The 23,331-nt window shown below is 36.7% G+C and overlaps 1 protein-coding gene across 4 annotated transcripts in view; it reads left to right on the forward strand.

The window, feature by feature from the left end:
• MTFR1 (mitochondrial fission regulator 1) overlaps positions 1-23,331 on the forward strand; it is a 73,551-nt gene that overhangs the window by 40,733 nt on the left and 9,487 nt on the right. For all 4 annotated transcript variants that reach the window (XM_045861506.1, XM_045861505.1, XM_045861508.1 and 1 more), the window contains 2 exons: positions 6,768-6,866; positions 14,676-14,791. In XM_045861506.1, coding sequence (XP_045717462.1) covers positions 6,768-6,866; positions 14,676-14,791 — 215 coding nt within the window. The remainder of the gene's footprint in view (positions 1-6,767; positions 6,867-14,675; positions 14,792-23,331) is intronic.

Genomic DNA, 23,331 nt, shown 5'->3' on the forward strand with positions numbered 1-23,331 from the left:
TTGATGGAGTCTCAGATATAGCACCAGCTTGCTGGTTCTAAAGCAGGAAGGTTTAGAAAAGGGACAATGGCGTCTGCTCACCTTGATTCCAGACACTTCAGTTCCTCCCTATGTACCACCAGTACCTTTCAAACTGCTACACCAGTGTTGGAGCTCAGAGGGAGTGACTCTGAGTAGGTGAGTTTCTGTGTGGGTTCTTTAAGAGGAACTGCTTGGGACTCTAGATATTTCTTCCACTGACTCAATCCTGCTGGTTTTTGCAGCCAGAAGTTGTGATTATCTTCCTGGCACTGGAACCTTCCTGGTCCCTGGGCTGAGGGACCTGGTGTGGGGCTGGGCCTCCTTGCTCCTGGGATATCCCTCCTGAATTTTTACATACCACACATGGGTGAGGGACCAGCCTGTTTTGAGTCTGTGCTCCACCTCCCAGTCTGGATGGATGTGGTTTCTTTAATTCTGTAGTTGTCAGACTTCCATTCAGTTTTCTGATGGTTCTGAGTGGTGGTTGTTTTATATTTCAGTTGTAACTTTGATGTGGTTGTGCAAAGAAGCAAAGCATGTCTGCCCACGCTGCCATCTTTACTAGACATCACAAAAATAACGCCCCTTTTTTAATTTCAAAGTCTTTTATTTCAATTTCATAAGCGTGTAATTTTGCAACATAACAATATCACACTCAAGCACACCATATGACATTTTAGGTGAAATGTTCAAATTAAAACTATAAATTATCTCACCCATGTTAGTACCCTACCAACCACACTCAAGCAGACATTACTTCTGCCAGGCCCTGTGTTTTTTAAATAGAGGACTCAAGAATAATACTAAGCTAACGTGAGTCTTTTAATCTGAGTATTTTATGTTGAAAGAGTTATAGCAAATATCTAATGTATATTAGTAATATATTTCCAGTAATACCTAAAAATGGTATTTTTTTTCCTTTTGTTCTTTGAAGGATGTGAATGTGGCTGGGAGTGCAGTGCAAGGAAGAAAAATTGAGGAAGTGTTACCTTCAGTTGGGGATTTGGAAATTGTCACAGAGTTTCATCTTCCTACCTCTGCCACCTTCCTTTCAGAACAAACATTTAATTTTCTCCTGACTTCCTTGGAATTAAGAATTTTTCTTTGTTGGGTCCTAGACTCCCTGAAAATTTGATAATAGTATTGATATCCTTCCCGGAATAATGTTATATACACACACTATTTTGCATGTAATTTCAGGGATATGTGACTCTAAGAATAAGAACCCTTACATTAATATTGTATATAAATACTATATATTGAGAAAATATTTTTGTTTAGAATTAAATTTATACTTTTTCTTGTTAAATGGTGTGTATCAAAGAACAGTGGAGATTAAACCAGTCTATAACAAATGAATTACCACATAAAGCTTGAGTACGGTCATCATGATGGGACAGATGACAGCTTCAGATTCCAGCTTCACATTTCAGCACTTCTACAGTAGCATTTCACAGTGTTTTGTTTTTGTTTTTGTTTTTTGTAAAAAAGGACTTCCGTCCAAGATGGAGGCATAGGTGGATGCACCGTACCTCCATGCACTACCAAGACTGGAACAACAACAATTTAGAGGCAGAATAACATCCAGAACTGACAAAATTTATCTGAATGGAAGTTGGACAGACAAGAAGTTAAAATAGACCCGTTCATCCAGACTGGTAGGAGGGGCAGAGACAAGCAGCCAGGCGTGGGTCGGGCGCAGACAGTAGAGACAGTTGAGTGCATGAGGCATCTGGGGCGCGCAAAATCGTAGCGGGTGGACACTGAGTACGCAAGCGGCAGCTGGAAGACCCAGTGAGGCAGCGATTGTGGAGCAGGGCAGAGCGCACAACCCAGGATCCCAGGGAAGGAACTGAGGTCCCATGGAGAACGTGGCTACCGCCATTGTTCCCTCTCAACCCCACCCCCACATGCAGTGTCACAGTCTAGCGACTTGGGTGTCCAGTCCTGGTGAACACCTAAGGCTCCGCCCCTCACTATAACAGGAGCGACCAGACCAAAAAAAAAGAGATGGCTCAAACAGAAGAACAGATCAATGCTCCAGAACTCATCCTTTCAAGCGACCGAGAGATAGCCAACCTATCAGATGCACAGTTCAAAACACTTCCAGGAAGTCCAGGAAGCTCACAGAATTGGTTGATTTTGGTTGCAAATTAGATGAACAAATGCAGGTTACAATAAAAGAAATGAAGGAAAATGCACAGGGAATCAATAGTGATGGGAAGGAAACTGGGACTCAAAACAACAGAGTGGACCAGAAGGAAGAAAGAAACAACCAAACAGGAAAGAATGGAGAAATAAGAATTCCAAAAAATGAGGAGAAGCTTAGGAACCTCCAGAGCATCTTTCAACGTTCCAACATCCGAATTATAGGGGTACCAGCAGGGGAAGAGGAAGAGCAACAGATTGAAAACGTATTTGAACAAATAATAAAGGAGAACTTCACCATTCTGGCAAAGGAAATAGACTTCCAGGAAGTCCAGGAAGCTCAGAGAGCCCCCAAGAAGTTGGACCCAAGGAGAAGCACACCAAGGCACATCATAATTACATTAGCCAAGGTAAAAATGAAGGAGAGAATCCTAGAAGCAGCAAGAGATAAGGGGACAGTAACCACAAAGGAGTTCCCATCAGACTGTCAGCTGATTTCTCAAAAGAAACCTTACAAGCAAGAAGGGGCTAGAAAGAAGTATTCCAAGTCATGGAAGACAACGACCTATATCCCAGATTACTCTATCCAGCAAAGCTTTCATTTGGAATGGAAGGGCAGATAAAGTGCTTCTCAGATAAGGTCAAGTTAAAGGAGTTCATCATCACCAAGCCCTTATTTTATGAAATGTTAAAGGGACTTATTTAAGAAAAGAAGATTTAAAAAAAACATGTATAGTAAAAGGACAGCAAACTCACAATTATTAACAACTACACCTAAAGCCAAACCAAAAGAAACTAAGCAAACAACTAGAACAGGAACAGAACCACAGAAATGGAGATCAAATGGAGGGTTAGCAACAAGGGAGTGGGAGGAGGAGAGAGGGGGAAAAGGTACATAGAATAAGTAGCATAGACAATAGGTAGAAAATAGATAGGGGGAGAGTAAGAATAGTATGAGAAATGTAGAAGCTAAAGAACTTATAAGTATGACACATAGACATGAACTAAAGGGGGGGATGTTGGTGGGAGAGGGTGTACAGGGTAGAGGGGAGTGAAGGGGGGAAATGGGACAACTGTAATAGCATAATCAATAAAATATATTTTTAAAAAATAATAAGTTGCTTTCCTTCCATCATCCTCCTCCTTGCTGTCATCACTTTCAAACACTTGCTAAACGTTATGGACTGTCACTACTAGACAGAGACCACAGACATGCACACAGAGATACAGAGATTCATTATGAGATTATCAGTAGTTTTTATGCATAAGTTACTATTTAATTGCTTCTTAATGGAATTGAATTCTTATTAATGACATCGAATTACCTGGTAATGACATTTTTCTTTCCTGCCCTCTATCTTACATCTGAAAAAAATATTAAGAAGAGTTTATCTTTAGAGGAAATCTTTGCTTCTCCAAACAAGTATACTGACAAGACACAGTTCAGCCACCATTAGGGTAGGAGATGTACTTGGGTCATATAGCCTCCCAGCGTACAGATGGTGACTGTTCAGTACCATCTGTTCATTATTTCTTCGTAGCCATTTATAATTTCTTCCCCTCCGTGAGTGCTGAAAAGAAAAAAAAATAAGTAAAGACCAAGCTGCAGAGGTCCTGGAAGTCAGCTGCTCACTTTTTTCTATAGTCCAGTAAAGGTTATGGCTCTTCTTTCTAAATATTCCAGTCATTAGCTTACATAGATACTTCTTATTTCTTGGTGCTAACTGCTATGCAATTCATAAATAACAGAAGAATAACATTATGTTAATCTACTATGTATACTTGAAAAAACAATCCCATAAAGCAATCTGTCTTTTACTTCCTTAAATTTTGAATAATTCCAAATAGTCTTACTCCTTATATGTAAAAGCTCAGTCTGTGTTCACTTTCTCTTGTGTTCACCTGGAATTCTTTTGTTCTGATAAGCAGATGGGAAGGTAATAGTTGAAAACAGCCCTGAAGCATGAACAGCAAGGAATTCTAAAAGCTGGCATGAACATTAGTTCCTGATCTTGGCAAATGCTTTGTAAATTTTTGTTTGTGAGCTTGCTTCCCCCCCCCCCCCCGCCCCATCTTCATCTCCAGTTGATCTTTGTTTACTGGAGGAACAGGAGATTCCCTTCAGACTATGTAGTTGTCATATTGTGATGCATAGTGTTCCACTATTCCTGTGTCCTTGAGTTTTGACTTGTGACTAAATGAAGACTCAAGAAGAGAAATAACTGAAAGGTATACATACTATTGCCCTATGTATCTATATTTTTAAAGATTTTATTTATTTTTAGAGAGAAAAGGAGGGAGAAAGAGAGCTAGAGAAACAGCAATGTGAGAGAGAAATGAACTGTTGTCCCTCGCTCGCCCTCAGCTGGGGAGCTGGCCTGCAGCCCAAGCATGTGTCCTGACCAGGAATTGAACTGACAACTCTTCAATTCGCTGGATGACACCCAACCCCCTGAGCCATTCAGGTCATGGCTATCTATGGATCTGTTTTTAAAAGATCGAGACTTATTAACATGTATAAGCTAAAGACTGCTTAAATACTGTTTTAGAATCACCATATTTTGCCATGTATAACATTCACTTTTTTGCTCAAAAACTTGAGGGAAAAATAAGGATGCACATTATACATGGGTAGTACTAATTTCGTATCTATGTAGATGTTTTTAATTCTTTTATTTACACTTATGTGTTAATAGTGTAACTCTAGAAAGCAATAATGATATCCATGTGCAAAATAATACTCTGGAGTACAATAATTGGTTTCTAAATATAAATAAATAAAAACTTGAATTACAAAATTAAAAGATTTTTTCTGGAACATTTGGGCCAAAAACTTGGGTGCACATTTTACATGGGAGTGCATGATACACAGCAAAATACAGTGCTTGCCCATGTTTTTTTTTCTTGACCTCTTATGTTAACTTTGTAAAACTGTGATGCTTTCCATTCTCCTTTAGTGTCCTTGAGTGAGGGTATTTTTCCTTCTCTTAATCCTCATGTGTTACTAACAATATTCATGTGATAATCTTCTGTATGAACATTGGTAGGTATAATTTGAGTTCCTGAACTACAGATAATTTCTTTCCAGGCATCAGAGTAACTTTGCCTCATGTATTCTTAGTTTAATATTCATATTTCAATACTGATGTCTTAGCTTTCTACTGACCAATTTTCCAGTATGTACCATCTTTTTATGTTTCCAAAATAAAGGCTACAGTTTTGTTGGTTATAGTTGCCAGTTATAGGAACTCTCCCAGGTAACAGTCAGTAAAACTTGTAACATTATGAGGGGAATTATATAACAGCTGAGGCAGATGCCAGAAGTATCATCTATGTTCCCCCATGATCCACACTTTAACTCATACTGTTATCCCTAAATTGGATTTGGTTGCTAAAATATAAGAAGTCAGATTGCATCTATGTTCATTTTATGAGTCGTTCATGCTTTTTAAATGGTCAGAGGTCTACTTTGGGTTGTGTGTTGTTGGCACCACTGTTTACAATAACAACTATTAATTGGTCATACTGTTTATATTAGAGTAATTCCATTCATCATACTGTTTGTAATTAATTTCATTCTTTAAATTAGAATGTCCATGGAGTGACTTTAAGAAGGGGTCGGTGTCTTGCTTAGAATACATTTAATCTGGTTTGGTACTTATTTAGTTTTATAACATAATTGAATGTTAAAGTTTAATGAATGCAATGTAATAGTATATCAATCTCATTCTTTTAAAACTTCTTTTAATAGCACACTATCTCCCTTTACCTCTTCTTCTGTCTCAGCTTTCAAGTGTAGCACTCAAAACAAATGGATAGTTTTTCTCTTTAAGGAAAGATCATATACTTGGAAGTTTCAAGGTACAGCTCGTAATGATTTAACACTCTACATGTGTGCTTTTTGTTTGTTTTTTGCTTTGGGTGTTTGTTTCTGTTTTTGCTTTAAGCATAGCATAATGTCCTCTTTGTATTATGATTTCATCTGGGAAATTTTGTTCATTAGGGCCACCACTAGTGCATTTTAGTTCCTTTTTGTAAAGTAGGAAAAGGGGCATTTGCCCTGGGGACAAGGCCTCACAAGAAAATGTAATGCAACTGGACTTTGACCCCTGCTCACTCTTGGCCAGGTGTTCTTGTGTAGCAAACAAAATGGGTGGTGCAAATTCAGATTCTGAACTCTGTACTGCTTTAGGTTTGTTTTGAAAAGTCCATTATAGGAAAAGTAGTCACAGTTTTAAAAAATGTATATGTATCTAAAATTCTAAGACTAAAAATATAGTGTAAGAGATAAAGGTATTTCCTTTGCAGAATAGTGGGAAAACCTAATAAAAATAGATAATGTTTTTACTTCAAATATAGAATTATTTTACAATTGCTAGTTATTTTTCTATAGACCTACATTAAACCTTATTGCATAAATGGTAATTAGCCATATATATTCTTTTTAAAAAATAAATATTAGCTTATTTCCCATAACATTTAGACATTCTGATCCCATAATTAATGTGTCAGCATGTTATGCGATTAATTGTCCACTTCTTTGTATTAGAGTAATATAAGTTATGTAATTAAACTTTTGTATTTTTCTACTTCCTCAGGTACTTTGGTCTAGGAAGCCATATGGTTCATCTCGAAGTATCGTAAGGAAAATTGGTACTAATTTATCTCTGATCCAGTGTCCAAGAGTTCAGTTTCAGGTATATATATTTCAACATTTTGTATTAATGTATTAAAAATATAATTAGATAAAACAACTTTAATAGTATTTTTTAATCTTCCCTCCCATTAATGCCACTATCAATAAAATAAGAGAGGATAAAAACCATACTAAAATCTTTATAGAAGTCTCAGTTCCTTTGTGAAGTGATTATTCAAGATCTTTAAGACATTTATCCTTCTTAAGAGTACATATGTGAGGATTTAGAAGCACATAATAAGCCAAGCAGTTAATTCCCAGGTGACCTTGAACGTAGTAGCCCTTGTATTACTTTACAAACTTCAGGTACCACCATTATTTTCTTTAGTTGTTACACCTTCCTCTTTGGACAACAGCTCTGTTCCCCTAGTTTATTCTTAAGATGTCTCTTTGCATACCATGTAACTTGCTTTTTCCACCTTTGGTTTAAAGCAAATCATTAATTGTGGGAACTACTGCCTTGGCAACAACAGTGTTAAGACAAAGAGGTAATTGTGGTTTTTTTTGAATGAGGTGATAGTGAAACCTGAAAATAAGAATGCTTTTGAATACTCAGGTCTTAGCATCTGCTAGCACCAAATCAGGGGCAACTCTACTTTTTGCTCGGAGATAAACTATTTTCTTGCTTTGGGCTTTTGTTCCTTATTACTAATACAGTGTTAGACATTTATCCCATAGCTTTGTTCTGTTTTTCATTAATTCTGTATAACAGTTATACACAGAACCTTTTAGTTCAACATTTAAAAATATAAAGTCCAGCAAAGATCTATATCAATTTTAAATAATAAATTAGCATATAAAATGTGGATGATACATTTAACTTGTAATTCAAAAGTTCAGAAGTGCCCCTGTGAGCTTATTTGATATTATGTCATATTCACAAATCACTCTTCTTGTTGGAGAGAGGTAAAAAAAAAATGTCTGTTTCTAAGTAAGTGGCAGCAATTAATGTTTGTTCAATTTGACTAAGAAGTTGCTCATTGTGCTAATAGTCCTGTTTACAAATTGACTGGCAGAACCTTTGTGCATCAGTCTAGAAATTGACAGGTTAGAACTTTCTAAGGAGTGATTATTATCAAACTATAGGCTTTCAAAAAAGTAATGAAAATGAAGAGATCTATGGTAGTGAGTCTCTAGCATAATTTCTGAGAATTCAGTTTATTTAGAAACAATTACTGATTTGCCAACTTCCTTTAAATAACTGTTGTAACGAAGGCTAATTAAATTTTTTCTGATTTGCTCAGTTCCATTAAAATTTTCTTTTTATCAACTTAAACTAGTGGCAGAATAACTTGCTTCAACATTTGTATTCATATAGCTAGAGACATATAATAGGACATGTAGGTAACCTTGGATTTTCTGTTAGCAACCCAAATCTGCCCTGACAGTCAGTAGGCTGAAGTACTAGAGCCAAGTACATTTCCTTGGAAGGATTCTCTTTCTCAGTATTATTAGTCACATAAAAGATTATGAGTAGAAAAAGACTATTAGATTTAGTTTAGGAGCTGTATTTGAAAAGAGATCAATTAACCTACAGAGTGGAATAAAGAGAGATATTGTAGTGGAAGACAGAAGACATTTGTTTGTAGTGTGAGTTTTAACTTCCAGGCAGTTTCGTAGCATACTGAGTCTGTAAAGTAGGTATTTTATCTGCTACTTAGATATTTTAAATCTACTATTTTTACTCTATATCTTCTATTTTTTAATACATCTATCAGAAATAAGAAAAATGTAGAGTCTTCAGAAAATCTAAAGGATGCAGTTTAGAGTAGTAAAACTGAAAAATGCATTTTGCTTTTTTTTTTTTCCGTTTCATTTTGGGGTGGAGGTGGAGTTGATTGATATGGAATGTATTTGAACTGTCTAAGAGTCCAACATGAGTAAATACTACTATAGAAAGTCTAGAACTGAGGAACCACTGTTGGACCAAGGGATACTGTTTCTTACCTTCCTAGGTTATTTTGAGAGAGACATACACATATTTTCCTCCCTCTCGTCTCTCTAGTCTCTTCTCCCTTTTCTTCTTCATCCTCTCTCCCTCACTAACCCCCATTCTAGGTGTTTCATGAATAGAAACCATTAATACTCAAACATTAGTGGCTTGAGTGTTGGCTAGAACATTTTAATTAAGTGTTATGTCCTTTAGATTAGTGTTCTTTACACAGGTATACCTCTTGGCTTGCTGGTGTCACTGTGTGTCATTGTAATAAAATGCAGAAATTCTGCTTTTAATTTTTCTTACTATGGTAGGAATTGGTAGGAAAAGAGGAATAATTAAGTCTGTGAGGAAAAACACTAGAGGTTACTGTTTTACTGTGTTAATTTTTAAGAATGCATGTTTTGTATTTGCCTAGAAACAAATAGTGATAAAATAGACTGTGTCTATTTACTATTACACCCTTTTTGGCAGGAAACTGAGAACATCCTAGTTCGTGTGTTTATTTTATGAAAAGTCACATGAGAACAAAGCTACCTTTTTTAATATGTCATTCTAAGTATTTTAAGTTTTGTACATGTTATGTATTTTTCTTTTATTTACTTTATTAAATGAATCCATTTCCTTAGTATAGTTTTACATTATCAGAGTATTTTAACTTATCTGAAGTTACTTTAGTAAGATTCTTGAAATATAATTGAATTTTAGATGATTTAACTTGTATAAAATATTTAGTTGAACTATTTAAAATAGTAAAAATACACTACTGCTGAATTTTTGCTCTGAATGAAATGCTTTTCCACACTTCCTAAGAGGAATTTGGATACTTATAAATCATTAAGCACTGATTTTATTTTTAAGGTTTATAATGGCCATGATTTTAAAAAAAAAGTTTATTCCTTTCACTGTTTTTTTTTCTCCCCCTACTAAAAATAGCCATGGTAGGAGAGGACCTTGGTGGAACCTTCAGTAAGTTGGTCTTTTCTTTTTCAAACTTCCCATGAGTCATCCATGCATGGCAGTAGTGGCATCAAAATTGTACTTCAAGAATTCCACATTATCAGTCCCCTTGCCTGCACTGACTTCACCTTAATTGGTCCTTCACTGAGTTGCCCTTCCCATCCCATCTTATGTTACTCAGTGTACATACATTTCAGCAACAACTGAAATGGCCTTTGTTGTTGTTGTTTTTGTTTTCATCTTTGCAAGTTATTAATCTGTCTTAATAGAAGCCATAAGCATATACCACAGGGACAAACCAACTGGTGATGGGGTTTATCAGCTCCATAGGTTTATGAAGCATATATATATTTAACAACATATTTTAACACAAATTCTAAAAATTGTATCTTGTGGCAATATTTGTAATTATTGTTTTAGTAAGGTTATATCCATTTACAAATGTATTAAAATCAGCCATCAGTGTATTTTAAATTAATTGTATTTTATATTAGTTCTCTAACAATTTTATGTTACTACTATAATTGCCACATGCTTTTCGAAATAATATAACTATATGAGGAAATACTATTTACAACAAATTTGTACATTCCCATGTGATATCCTGATCATTTCATGAATGAAACAAAGACATTTGTCATAGTGCAAATGACCACAGAGATAACATAATTTTGTATGGTCACTTGCACTGTGCCACACATAACATTGTTCCTTGCTTGAAAAGCTCACATCTAACAGAATATTATTTTATTAAAGTAGTTTTAATATTCTGTTTATAAGCAATAACTTTATTATAGAGATAGATCAGTAGAATATGTTATCAAATTGGAAAATCATACAACCCAGAGTCTTGGATTAAATTCAGATTTTTAAAAAAGCAAAAACTACTTTGTCATTTCCATGGTTCACTTTGGGAACTAGATTTCATTATTTTAAAAAAGAAGTCAGTGAGCCCTGAATGGTGTGGCTCAGTGGGTTGGGCATCTTTCTGTGAATTGAGAGGTCTCTGGTTTGGTTCCTGGTCAGGGTACGTGCCTGGGTTGCAGGCCAGGTCCCCAGTAAGGGGCATGCGAGAGGCAACCACACATCGATGCTTCTCTCCCTTTCTTTCTCCCTCCCTTCCCCTCTCTCTGAAAATAAATAAATAAAATCTTTGAAAGAAATCAATGAAACCTGTTTCAATAATTATTTCAATAAACAAAATTAAATCACTGTACATCTAGATACAATTACACTCACAGTAAAAATTATAATCTGATAATAATAGAGAACTATTCACCTTTATTTTTTGGTAATTTTTAGAGAGGCATAAAATGGCTTTTTAAAAAAGATTAATATTGTTACTTTTTAGTTTTATTTAGTTTCTGAATGAGCTTGGTTTCCACAGGGGCTTTGTTAGGCCTCTTTTTTAATGACATAAATCACTGTTACAAATGATACAGATTTTACTATATCTGGAATTGGCAACTTTTTCATTTCATTGAGCATGTTATAGACACAGTAATATTTCAGTGATTAATATAATGAATGCCTAGTATGAATGCAAACTAAGACCATGGAATAATATGGTTTATTTTTTTAAATTTGTGGGAAGAGCGGCTTTTCATGTTTAATATATGAAGTATTACAAATAACAATTTGAGAAATGTTTGATCTCCAATTATGCTATAAAATACTCAGAAAAGCTGCCACAAAATGGGTTTAACTTTTATGTTTTTGAGTGTTTATTATTTTTAAATTTCAGTTTCATTTTCAACTTCATTTTACATTTAGTATTTTTTTAAGATTGTATTTATTTTTAGAGAGAGGGGAAAGGAAGGGAGAAAGAGGGAAAGAAACATGTATGTCAGGGAGAAACATCAATACTGGTTGCTTCTCATATGTGCCCTGGGGCCAAACCTACAACCCAGGCACATGGCCCTGACCGGGAATGAACAGGCAACCCTTTGCGTTGTGGGACAAGGCCTAAACAACTGAGCCACACCAGTCAGGGCTACGTTCAGTATTATTTTGGATTAGTTTCAGGTGTATAGCAGAGTGGTTATTACTTTTAAAGTATCATTTTGCTGCTTTTAATAAAAATATCTAAGAAGAAAACAGCAGTTTTTATAGCTTACAGGAAAGTAAGAAGTCCTAAGGTCAAACTGTAAAGTAGTAACTGTATTGGAACAGATTTTTACTTTCTAAACAAAGAATTATAATCAGATCTTCATGAACTCGTACCTCTGGACATCATCCAGATTTTACTTTTGTAATCTCTAGCTTGTATAAAACATCCCATTAATACTCTGTGTTATAGGAGCATCTCCTGGGTTTGGGGATCTTCCTATTCAGGAATCTCCACACAACCCATTTAGAATCTCCCTATTATAAGTTATAGGAATATCATTATAGCATTCTGTTTTCAGTAATGGTTAGGAACAGAACATTAACAGATTTCTCGGGCTCTTGAGATCAGCTGTGATGCCTACTTACATAAAATTATTTAAGCTTTATAAGACATCCATTTTACTAAATATCTGTTTCTTTATTGATACATGGCTAAATTTCTGCAACATAAGGGAGAAGCAAAAATCTAATTTTTGATTTTTCTTTAAAGATTTTGTTTTCAGAGAGAGGGGAAGGGAGGGAGCAAAAGAGGGAAACACCGATGTGCCAGAGAAACATGGATTCGTTGTTTCTCACACACCCATCTGGGGACCTGGTCTGCAATCCAGGCATGTGACCTTGACAGGGAATCGAACTGCTGACTTTTCAGCTCGATGGCTGGTGTTCAATCCACTGAGCCACACCAGCCAAGGCATACTTTTTTTCTTTTTCTTTGACCATATTCCTTGACATGTACTTCCTGATGTTTGTACTTTTTTATCATGTGACCATGATTATTCCACTACATGAAAAACACTGATACTTTGAAAGCCTTTTCAATTTAATTCCATTACTGTTTTTGTTTTTGCTCAGGATTAGGCTTTTAAATCTCTTTTTGCTACTACTTGTTCTCTCTCTTGCCTGTCCTCCTTAAAAGCCAATTTAAGGCATTTTAAATACTTGATATTTTTAGTATGTTATTAAAATGTCAGTTTTCTAATGCCACTTTATTAAGTTGATGTTGGGTAATAATGATACATGATGGCTACACATACCAGCAGCTGATATGTTTAGTTAAAATTTTATTCATAATATTAAAGATATTTTAAACTTATGATAGGGGACCCCCCCTCCAAGAAAACAACTGGAATTATCTTCTGGAGGGCAGGCCCTTTGTAGTATGTACAGGCTTCCTCCTCTAGGTGAGTGTTCTAGAAAGCCATCTGTATCAGTGTACCATCTGGCATTGTTGTGAGGGGCTGTGTTTGGCTTCAATGAATTCTTTTTGAAGACTCTTGGAATGTGTTTGGCCATTTCATGATGGGTGATTTACAAGTGCACCTGACCACACTGTGCTGAGTGCTCAGCAATTTTTTATCAAAAACTGCTTGAACCCCATGCCGTACCCTCCCCTATTCACCTGATCTCACCCGCCCCCCTTTTTATGTCCCTGGATGCAAAAGGGCCTCAAAGGGAAACGTTTTGGCCATGTAGAAGAGGTGAAACAGAAAATGGCAGAAGCACAAAAAGAGATCAAAATTGATGAATTCAAAAACTTTTTAGCAATTGAAAAAACATCTTGATAGGTGTATTGCATCAGATGGAGAGTACTTTGAAGGTACTCCAGTTTTTTTGGGTCCCTCCTCATATAACTATATTAGTATTATGTGTTTGCATGGTGTTTTACATTTTAGGAAAAAGCATTTAATGTATATTCCAAAAGTTTGATTTGTCAATGATAATATTAAGGTTCAAAAAAAGCATGGGTTATGGTATATAACCTTTCTGATAAATACATTAATAAGTAAATCTCTTTGGCCTCTTAAATCATTTTCTTCATTTAAAAGTTTTCATTTTCTTTTTTTCACTTAAACCCTATTCCAACTTGTTGGAAGTGCTCTGATAATTTTTAAAAAATTATTATTCATGATCTTCTGACTTGAGACGTTTTACTATAACAAAACTTAAATTTAATTCAATTAAATTATACTTCCATTTTTTACGGTAAATTTCAGAACTTTTATGCTTTTGTTGTATTTTAAATATTCTGTTCTTTATATGTTTAAGGTTAGCTAGTGAATTCTGTTCTATTAGTTCTTCAACAGTTAATACTTTTATTTAAAAATCAAGAGATTTAAGGATTTTTTAAAAACGTATTTTCAGCATAATAGTATATCTATAAATATTCATTTTAAAATGTTGCCAGATTTAGCACAAATTTGTCACTTGTACTTGTTCTGGTTTCTGTTCCTATACCTTTAAAAAAAAACAGACCTCTTCAAAAAAAATGTATTGTTAATGCTTAAATTCTAAATATTTTCTTAGTGTTTTAGGGTGACCAGAGGTTTTTAAAAAGCAAACTGTCTCGTTTGACTTGTATATTAGAAATTGAATAAATTTAAATTTTAATTCAGTGATTGTCATCCATTATTTGGCAACATATGCTTTAACTAAATGGTCCCTTTCATGGGGACTTAATGGAAATGAAAATGAAGCTGTCTGTATATTTGTAATACTAAAGCTGATGATTTTTATTTAGGTGATTAAAAAGTTTTATTCTGCCCTGGCTGGTGTGGCTCAGTGGATCGAGCGCTGGCATGCAAACAAAAGGGTCACTGGTTTGATTCCCAGTCAAGGCACATGCCAAGGCACAGGCCAGGTCCCCAGTAGGGGGGCACACAAGTGCAACCACACATTGATGTTTCTGTTCCTCTCTTTCTCCTTCCCTTCCCCTCTGTCTAAAAATAAATAAATAAAATCTTTTCAAAGTTTTATTCTAATATTTTTGGTGCCAGATGACAAACTTACCCTATATGTAACTTATAGCTTACCAGCCCAACAACAGAATGGAGCCCCAGTTACCCAGGAGAGGATTCAGTGGCATCTTTTGCTGATGTTGGATGGCTAGCCAAAGAAGAAGGAGACTGCTCTACAAGACAAAGGTTAGTCTGGAAGCTTATAGGAGCTGAGATATGTAGTACTTATTATTTTAAAAGATAATACATTTGCAATATTTCCTTTTAATAGCTGACTTTGATCTCTAATAACTAACCCAGTGGGGTTTTTTTTTAGCAGTCTTCTTTTCTGCTCATTTTAAACACTCAGCTACTATTTATAAAGTTTGTAGGCACATGTAATTACTGCATCCTTAAGAATTACAGAATTCCTTGCCTTTTAGATGTTCTAATATGACAGACCAGAAAGAACTGCCATAAATATGTTTATGTAAGTATAGTATTAAAAGAGTCTTATTAGGGTAGAATAATCAGTGTGTGTTATGTTAGGGAATTGGTATAATAGTTGGAGAATGATTCCTAAAAATTCTGAGTCAAGGTGAGTTCTGATTCAAAGGAAACAATGTAAGAGTTGGAGACGGACTTCCATTTATCTGTAAAAGCCTTAATTAATTAGTATGCCTCAGTTTCATAAACAGTTATTCAACATATTTCAACTCTTCATTCTTATTAGGCATTGAAGATACGGAGGTAAAATAAGATGTGGTCCCAGCTTTATAGGAATACTTGGTGTGCTAGAGGAGAGGAAAGAGAAAATCAGTAATGATACTGTCAAGTCTAATAAGTAAATATAGAAGGCCACTGTTGGGTGGGAGAAGTTCAGCAAGGCTTCTCAAAGAGGAGGATGTTAGAGCTGAGTGATAAAGGGCAGTAGGAGCCAATTAAATAGGAAGGCTGTATCTCAGGAAAAGTGAACAATGTGTTTAAAAGTACTAATTAGGAGGCAACATGGCATATTTAGGAAACTCCAAATGGCTCAGTGAGGCTAGGGAGTAGCAGAGAAGGGTAAGCTATAGGAGATGATTATAGAAAGTAGATAGCGTTTTAAAGGTTATACACGTTAGGCTAAAAAATTTATAGACTTTTTCCTGAAAGTAGTATGGAGCCATGGAAGATTTTAAGCACCACAGTATTATCAAATTTGTATATTAGTAAAATTTCCCTTCAAACAATGTAAAGAATAGAAGGAAGCCTGGCCAGGAAATAGTCCAAAGAGAAATGATCAGAGTTTGACTAAATTAAGAAACTGACAGAAGAAATGGAGTACAGGGACAAAGTTGAGATACTCAGAAGAATTATAAAGACAGAAAACATGTTTTAGATATTGGGGTTAAGAAAGGAAGAATCGTATAATCCTAGGTTTCTGGCTAGGATAATTATTAGAATAATGAAACAACAGGAATATAGAAAAAAAGTTTTTTTTGGTGGGTGAGAACAAGAGGAGGTATCCAATCTGGAATGTGTTATATTTGAGTTTCCTCTTGGACATTAACATTCCTGTAGAACCATAGTTAGATATTGATAAGAAATGCTTGCTCTTTGACATATAGATAGAATGGCTGATAGTCAGTGTGCTCATAAGAGCATGTATATGACATGAAGAGCATTTGTGTTTGGGACAAAGGCAGCATTTGAGAGTTAATCAGGGGGGAAAAAAAAAAAAAGAACCACTCCATCCACCCTCATCCCTACCCCAGTCCCCCAGTGCCAGGAAGAAGCAGCTCAAGAGGCAGAAGGAGAACTGATGGAAGGTATTGCTGTAGAAGCAGGGATAGAGAAGACTCATGGAAAGGGAACACACTAGTCTTCTGTGTCAAATAACCTCAAAGCTAGGTAAATTAAAAAACCAGCAAGTTTCAATTTTCTGTTGCAGTTGGAAGATTATTGACTTTAGCAAGAGTAATTTCATTAGAGTGGTATTTGCTGGATAAAATAAGAATCAAATAATCTAAGAGAATAGAAAGAATCTGGTTTGAATGACAAGTAGAAGTGAGGACATAACAGTAGATGAACACAGACCAGGTATTGTAGAATTAGAAGTGAAGAGCCTTTCTTTTTTTAAGATGGTTATTTTTTCTTATTAAACTTTTTGAGATAATTGTAGTTGTAAAAATGATACCAAGACACTCCCTGTAGCCTTTACCCAATATTCTCTGACAGTAATGGCAAAATGACAGTAGAAAGGAAGTTGGGGGGAGGTAAGAGAGGGTGAGGGGGGCATAAATGGTGATGGAAGGAGATTTAACTTGGGGTGATGAACACACAATACAATAAACAGATGATGTATTATAGAATTCTATACCTGAAACCTATATAGTTTTATTAACCAGTGTTACCCCAATAAATTCAATTAAAAACTTCCCCAAAACAAAACCTGTAGCATATAGATCACAATCTATTTACACTGATAAAGACAAAATGCATAACATTTCCATACCACAGATTTCTCTCACATTGCCTTGTATGGTCACACCCACTTTCCTTCCATCCCCGGCCCCTCCTTAACTGATGACAACCACCTGTTTTCCATTTTCACAATTTTGTCATTTCAAGAAATGTCTTATAAATTGAATCATACAATATGCAACCTTTTGGGACTGTTTCACTAATCATATTTCTATTATGAGTCATCTAGATTGTTATATATATTAATAGTTTTTATTACTGAGTAGTATTCCTTGGTATGACAGTGAGGAAAGGAAAGGGTGCATATGCTCCTGACTAAATCAGTAACCAGAAAGAATAATGACCCTCCCTAAAATTACTCCTTGAGGCAAAATCGTGGGGGCTAGTTAAGTGTACATCTTACAGGGTTTCAACACTAAAGGTCAGTGATTACAGAAAAATATTGCCCATTCTACATTTCGATAAAAATCACCTCGAAGAGCTTGAAGGCAATTTGGTTCTTTTTTCCTGACACCTGCAATTCAACCTTATCTTTGTATGTACTATTTCTGTTCTATGTAAAACTGTTAATCCTGTTAATCATTGAAACATAGGTGCCCTAATTAAAACTTCTTAAGTGCCAGATGTATTTCTACTGACTTTTCTGCCTTTATAAGAGCTATTCACTTCTTCAGTGTTGGAGCACTTTTTCTAGGCTTCTGTGTCTTGGTGTGAGTCTCTGCATTTCTGTTTGGAACGTCTGCGCTTCTTGGATCTGGATGTCTTTTCCTTCCCAGGTTAGGGTAGTTTTTAGCCATTATTTCTTCAGATAAGTTTTTCTGTCCCTTTCTTTTTGCTGCTCTGATTGGGTGAGTTCCATTGCCCTGTCTTGGAGTTTACTGATACTTTCTTTTGCTTTATCTATTTGCTGTTGAATCCCTCTAGAGTATTTTTAGGTCTGTTATTGTATTCTTTACCTCTGTGACAAATAAACATACTTTCCTATATTTTTGTCTCTATTGAATTTCTCATTGTGTTCATCCATTCTTCTCCTGCATTCAGTGAGCATCTTCATGACCATTACTTTGAACTTCAAGTATTTTTCAACTAACTTAACGTTCTTTTCATTAAGATTTTTTCTAAGGTTTCTCTTGTTCTTTTGTTTGGAACCTATTCCTTTGTTTCTTCATTTTGCCTGCCTGTGTTGGTTTCTGTGCATTAGATGAAACAGCCACCTCTCCCATTCTTGAAGGACTGGCCCCGTGTAGGAGATGAATCTTCTCATTTAACCCTGGCCTACCTCTTGGTTGCCCTTCAAACTTATGTGATTGTCCAAGCAAGCTATTTTATTTTCAATAGTTCCAGTAGTTGAGGATGTGCCAAAAACTCTCAGGGTTCCATAGGAGAAGATCTTGGTCAGCACCAAGATTCAGGCTGATTAGTAGCCTGACTTTAAGGCAGCACTTTTAAAGTATGCAAATATATACAGTCCTGTGGGACCCCAAGTTAAGCCTTGCTGGCCACCAGAGCAAGGCAATCTGGTAGTATCTCCTGGGCAGCAGTCACAAAAATTGGGGCTTCAGGTGAGTGTGTAACTTTCTGGGAGATATCAGTGAGCTGTGGTGAGACAAAGGGAGAACGCAAAGATACTGTCTCTGAGAGTTCCTCTAGAGGCCTCCAGATGTGTGTACAAACCTGAAGTCTGCCCCTTAGGGTGAAGCTCCGGGATGAGGAACTATAGGCCTTTTTCACAGAAAGCCTGGGACTGTGTTTCAGTCCGCTCTCTGTGCCATATGCTGGGGGTAGTAGCCTGCCTAGAACTGTCTCTCAGATGATTACATTCTTGTGGGGTCCTGCAATGCAAACCTCTCTGGCCACCAGAGTTGGGGAATCAAGAGGCAGCAGCCTCAAAAAGCAAATACTTGTAAAAGCTCCCCTCTAAGAGATACTGGTGCTCTGGGGTGTAGCAAAGGTACCTCTTACAGTTGTAAGAGGATTACATTTAGAAGCCTGCCCCCCCCAGGCTCTACCTATCATGATAAATAGATCTCTTGTCACAGAAGGTTTGAGTGACCCAGTTTCCTGGGTCTGTTGCCTCTTGCTGTGCCCTAGGAGCAGTCACTGTTTAAGAGCTCTTTCTCCCTTGGTTATAACTCTTTGGAACCCATTAGTGTAAGTATCATTGCCAACAGAGCCAGGCATTATAGCCTGGTGGCAGCTCAAAAATCAGGGTGCCTGACAAGGGTGTAAGCATCTTTTGGAGGAAATATCAACTAGCTGGAGTGAAGCAAAGGAAGAGTGCAAAGACTGCATCTACTGACCTCTGTTCCCTGAGAATCTCTCTGTGGCCCCTAAAAGTGTGACAAATCTGAAGCCTGCCCTTCAGGCCACAGCTTGTGGATGAGGAAATAGGTCTTCTCAGAAAGTTGGGGATGTTTCAAGTTTGCTGTCTGTGCAGTGCCCTGGGGGTGGTAGTCTGCTAAGAACTGTCTCTTTGATTGTTACAGTCAGTCCCATGGCAACCAGGAATGCAAGACTTTCTTGCCTTCAGAGCCAGGTGACCAAGGGCTGTCCCCTGGGTGACAGCCACAAAAGTAGGAAGATACTGGTGCTGTGGACCAGCAAGGCAAAAGGGGAAGGTAACGATAGTACCTGCAGGGGGTAGAGGAGGTCAGAAGACCTAGGGTTTTGAGGAGCGGAAAGATGGCACTTCAGGTTAGCACCTGCCAGCCTCCATTCCCAGACTATATCCCAGCAGGCCCCTAGATATGTAAATTAGACTACTGTATCCTCAGGCCAATTCTTTAAGATTAGCAAAGTCTGGACAGGATCAGCTGTTTCTGTGCTGGATCCTGGGATGAGTGAGTCCCAGCACTCTTAAGAGCGTTTTCTCAGATTACTATACTCTTCTATGGGTCTGTTGGATATGAGCCCTGTTGATTTTCATGGCTAGATGTTTTGAGTGCTTATCTCTGATCTTAAAAGTTGGGGCCTCTGATGTGGTGTTCAGCCTCTGCTCCACAGGAAGCAGCTCTGGGTTTTGAGTTCCTTCCCGAGTGTGGGTCCCTGTGCCTGGGGTGTGGTGTTTATGACAAGATTGTGTGTCAGCCTGTCCAGCTTACTTGTTTGATGTGTCATCCTTGCTCAGCTAGTTTTTTACAGAGGATATAATTCCATATGTAGCTGTAGATTTGGTGTGTTCATGGCAGGAGATAGGTTTAGGATCTCAGTATTCTTTCTGTGTTGCCATCTTGAACCAGAACTCAGTATTCCTGGGTGTGGATGGACCAGTTTGTTAACCATGCACAAGTTGATGGATATCTGGTTTGTTTCTAGTTTTTGGAATAAGGTTGTTAGAAACATTTGTGTGCAGGTTTTTGCGTGAATATACATTTTCATTTTTCTGGACTAAATGCATTTTCTGGGTCAGATGAGTCTTAACAGTCGCATGTTTAGATTTTAAGAAACTGACAAACTATTTTCCAGAATGGCTGTATCATTTTACATCCCCACAGCAGTGTATGGCTGATCTGGCTTCTCTGCATTCTCACCAGCTTTGGTATTGCCACTCTTTCTTTTACTTTAGAGTCCTTTATATATATTCTAGATATGAGTCCTTTTCAAATATGTGGTTTGTAAACATTTTCCCCCACTTTGTATCTTTTTTTCCCCCTATTTAACAGGGTGGTTCACAGAGCAAGAGTTTATTCTGATAAAGTCCACTTTATCACTTTTTCCTTTAATGGATAATGTTTTTGCTGTCAGTGTAAGACCCCTGTGCCCAGCCTTAGATTCCACAGTCTCCTGGTGGTGTTTTTAGGATGTGGTCCCTTGTCTGGTTTTTGTATCAGGGTAGTATTAACTTCATAAAATGAATTAGAAGGTCTCCCTTTTCCATTTTCTAAACAGATTGTGTAGATCTGGTATTACTTCTTTAAATATTTGGTAAAATTCTCCAGTGAAAAACCATCTGGGCCTGGAGATTCCTTTGGGGGAGTTGTAAAGCTATGAGTTCAGTTTTCTTAATAAAGTTTTTGGACAATTTTTATCAGTTTCATATTGAATAAGATTTATTTTCTGCTTTTTGGGGAATTGGCCCCTTTTTTCTATATGGTGAGATTTATGTGTGTTTTACTGGTTTTAGTAGTACTGCAAGTAATGTTGTTTTGTTAAAATGTTGGTGGGGGAACATATAGTTCCTTGCAGGGCCACTCTGTGGAGTTTGCACATCTTCCCCATGTCTGTGTGTGTTTCTTCCAGGTACTAAGGTTTCTTCACACATCCCAAAGACATGAAAGTCAGGTTAGGGTGTCTAAACTGTACCAGAGCGAGTGAGGTGTGTGGGCATGTGTGTGAGTGTGGCCTGCAGTGGCATGGCATCCTCTCCAGGGTCGGTTTCTATCTTGTGCCTGAGCTGCGGAGATAAGCTCCTGCCCTCCTTCACCTTGAACTATAATAAGCACATTGGAAAATAATTATTGTACTTGTTTTTATCAGTCTTTCTTAAATAATGTATACCTCACAATTATTTCAGTGTTTAATGTTAAGAGTGTTTAATATTAGAAGTGTGGTGATATTTTTGTGACCCGAAATATGCCACAGGAATTTAACTGATATTATTTGTATCAATTAGCTTAAGGAAATAGGTTTCATTATATGGTCTTTCATTTAAAGCTATATATATATAGTTTCCAATAACCCATAGAGGACCTTAAGTGAAAACTTACTGTATTCCTTATTATCCTTTTGATGATTACAAGGTGTATAGTGAGTGATACCTGTTTCATCCCTGGTATTAGTGATATGTCCTCCCTTTTTGCTTTGTATGTCAGTTTTATTAATCTCTATTTCATCTTTTTTTCTGCTCAATTTTACTGATTTCTGCTCTTTATATTTCTTCCTTTTGCTTGCATAGAGTTTATTTTGTTCTTTAGGTTTTTTTAGGTGGGAATTTACAGTATTTGAGACTTTTCCCTTTTCTACTAAAAACACTTAGTGATGTAAACTTCCCTCTCAACACTACTTTAGCTGTGTACCACAGGTTTTGATGTGCTATATTTTTATTTTGATCCAGTTGTGTTTTTTAATTTCCTTTGACATCATTGACCCTTTAATAATTTAGAAGTTTATGGTTTAGTCTCTGGAAAACTTTCTATTATCTTTCTGTTATTGATTTCCAGTTTGATTGGGCTGTGGTCAGAGAACACACACTGTATATTTCCATTTTTTAAAATTTATTGAGGTGTTTTTATTGGCCTAGGATATGGGCCATTTTGGTATATATTATGTGGATACTTGAAAATAATGTATTTTCTGTTAATGCAATATTTTATAAATATCAATTATATCCTGTTGATGCTGTTGAATTTTTTGATAATCTTTTTGATTTTCTATGCTAAAAATTGTTTAAAGAGGGGTGTTGAAGTCCTCAATTACATTATGTAGATTTGTGTATTCTAGCAGTTTTTGCTTTTCCTGTTTTGGAGGTCTGTAGTTTGTTGCATACACACTTAGGATTGCTATGTATTTTATCATTTTACTATTACATAATGTCTCTCCCTGTCCCTGATAATTTTCTTTGCTCTTAAGTCTACTTTATCTAAATAATTACAGTTATGGCTATTTTCTTTTGGTTAATGTCTGCATGATATGTCTTTTTAATTCTTTTACTCTTACTGTACCTGTGTCACAACATTCCCCCTTTCATTGAAACCTAGATATTTTGGATATATGAAACTGGATCTTTTCTTTTAGCTGGCTTTCTCTGATAGCACTCTGGTAGGAGAAGAGTGGGTGCCACCACATTACTACCTCGTGGGAGCAGAAGTCCAGGTTTCCCACAAGGTCTCTGATCACCTCCAAGGGCAGGCTCCTTATTACTGCTGGGTGGGTGGGAACTCAGGCTCCTCATAAGGCCACCTGTGATACCATACCAGCCAGTAGGGGAGTGTGCCATGTTACTGTTCCAGGGGGTGGAATTCCAGGCTCCCCAGATTGTGTCCACTGATACACAAGGAGGTGAGGTGCCTTATTAAAAGTCCTGGTTCCCTGTCTTCTCTGAGACTATTCAGGGTTTGAGGTACCTCATTATAGACCTTACCAGGAAGTTGACCTTTGTTGCATGGTTGAGGTGGGGCCATAGTCTTTTATGTGGTGTTGGCTGGAGTTACCTATCTTGGGAGGCTGCTCCTTTCTTGGTCCTTTAGCTGAGAGTGCAGGTTTTTATTGGGACTCACCCTAACCTGCATCCACTGGTGGTTTTGGTTTACCAGTGACTCCTGCACCCAGCTTGGGATGTAAGA

The sequence above is a fragment of the Phyllostomus hastatus genome, unplaced genomic scaffold (genome assembly GCF_019186645.2).
Source record: "Phyllostomus hastatus isolate PE091 unplaced genomic scaffold, TTU_PhHast_1.1 phas_scaffold_21, whole genome shotgun sequence".
NCBI classification, from domain to species: Eukaryota; Metazoa; Chordata; class Mammalia; order Chiroptera; family Phyllostomidae; genus Phyllostomus; species Phyllostomus hastatus.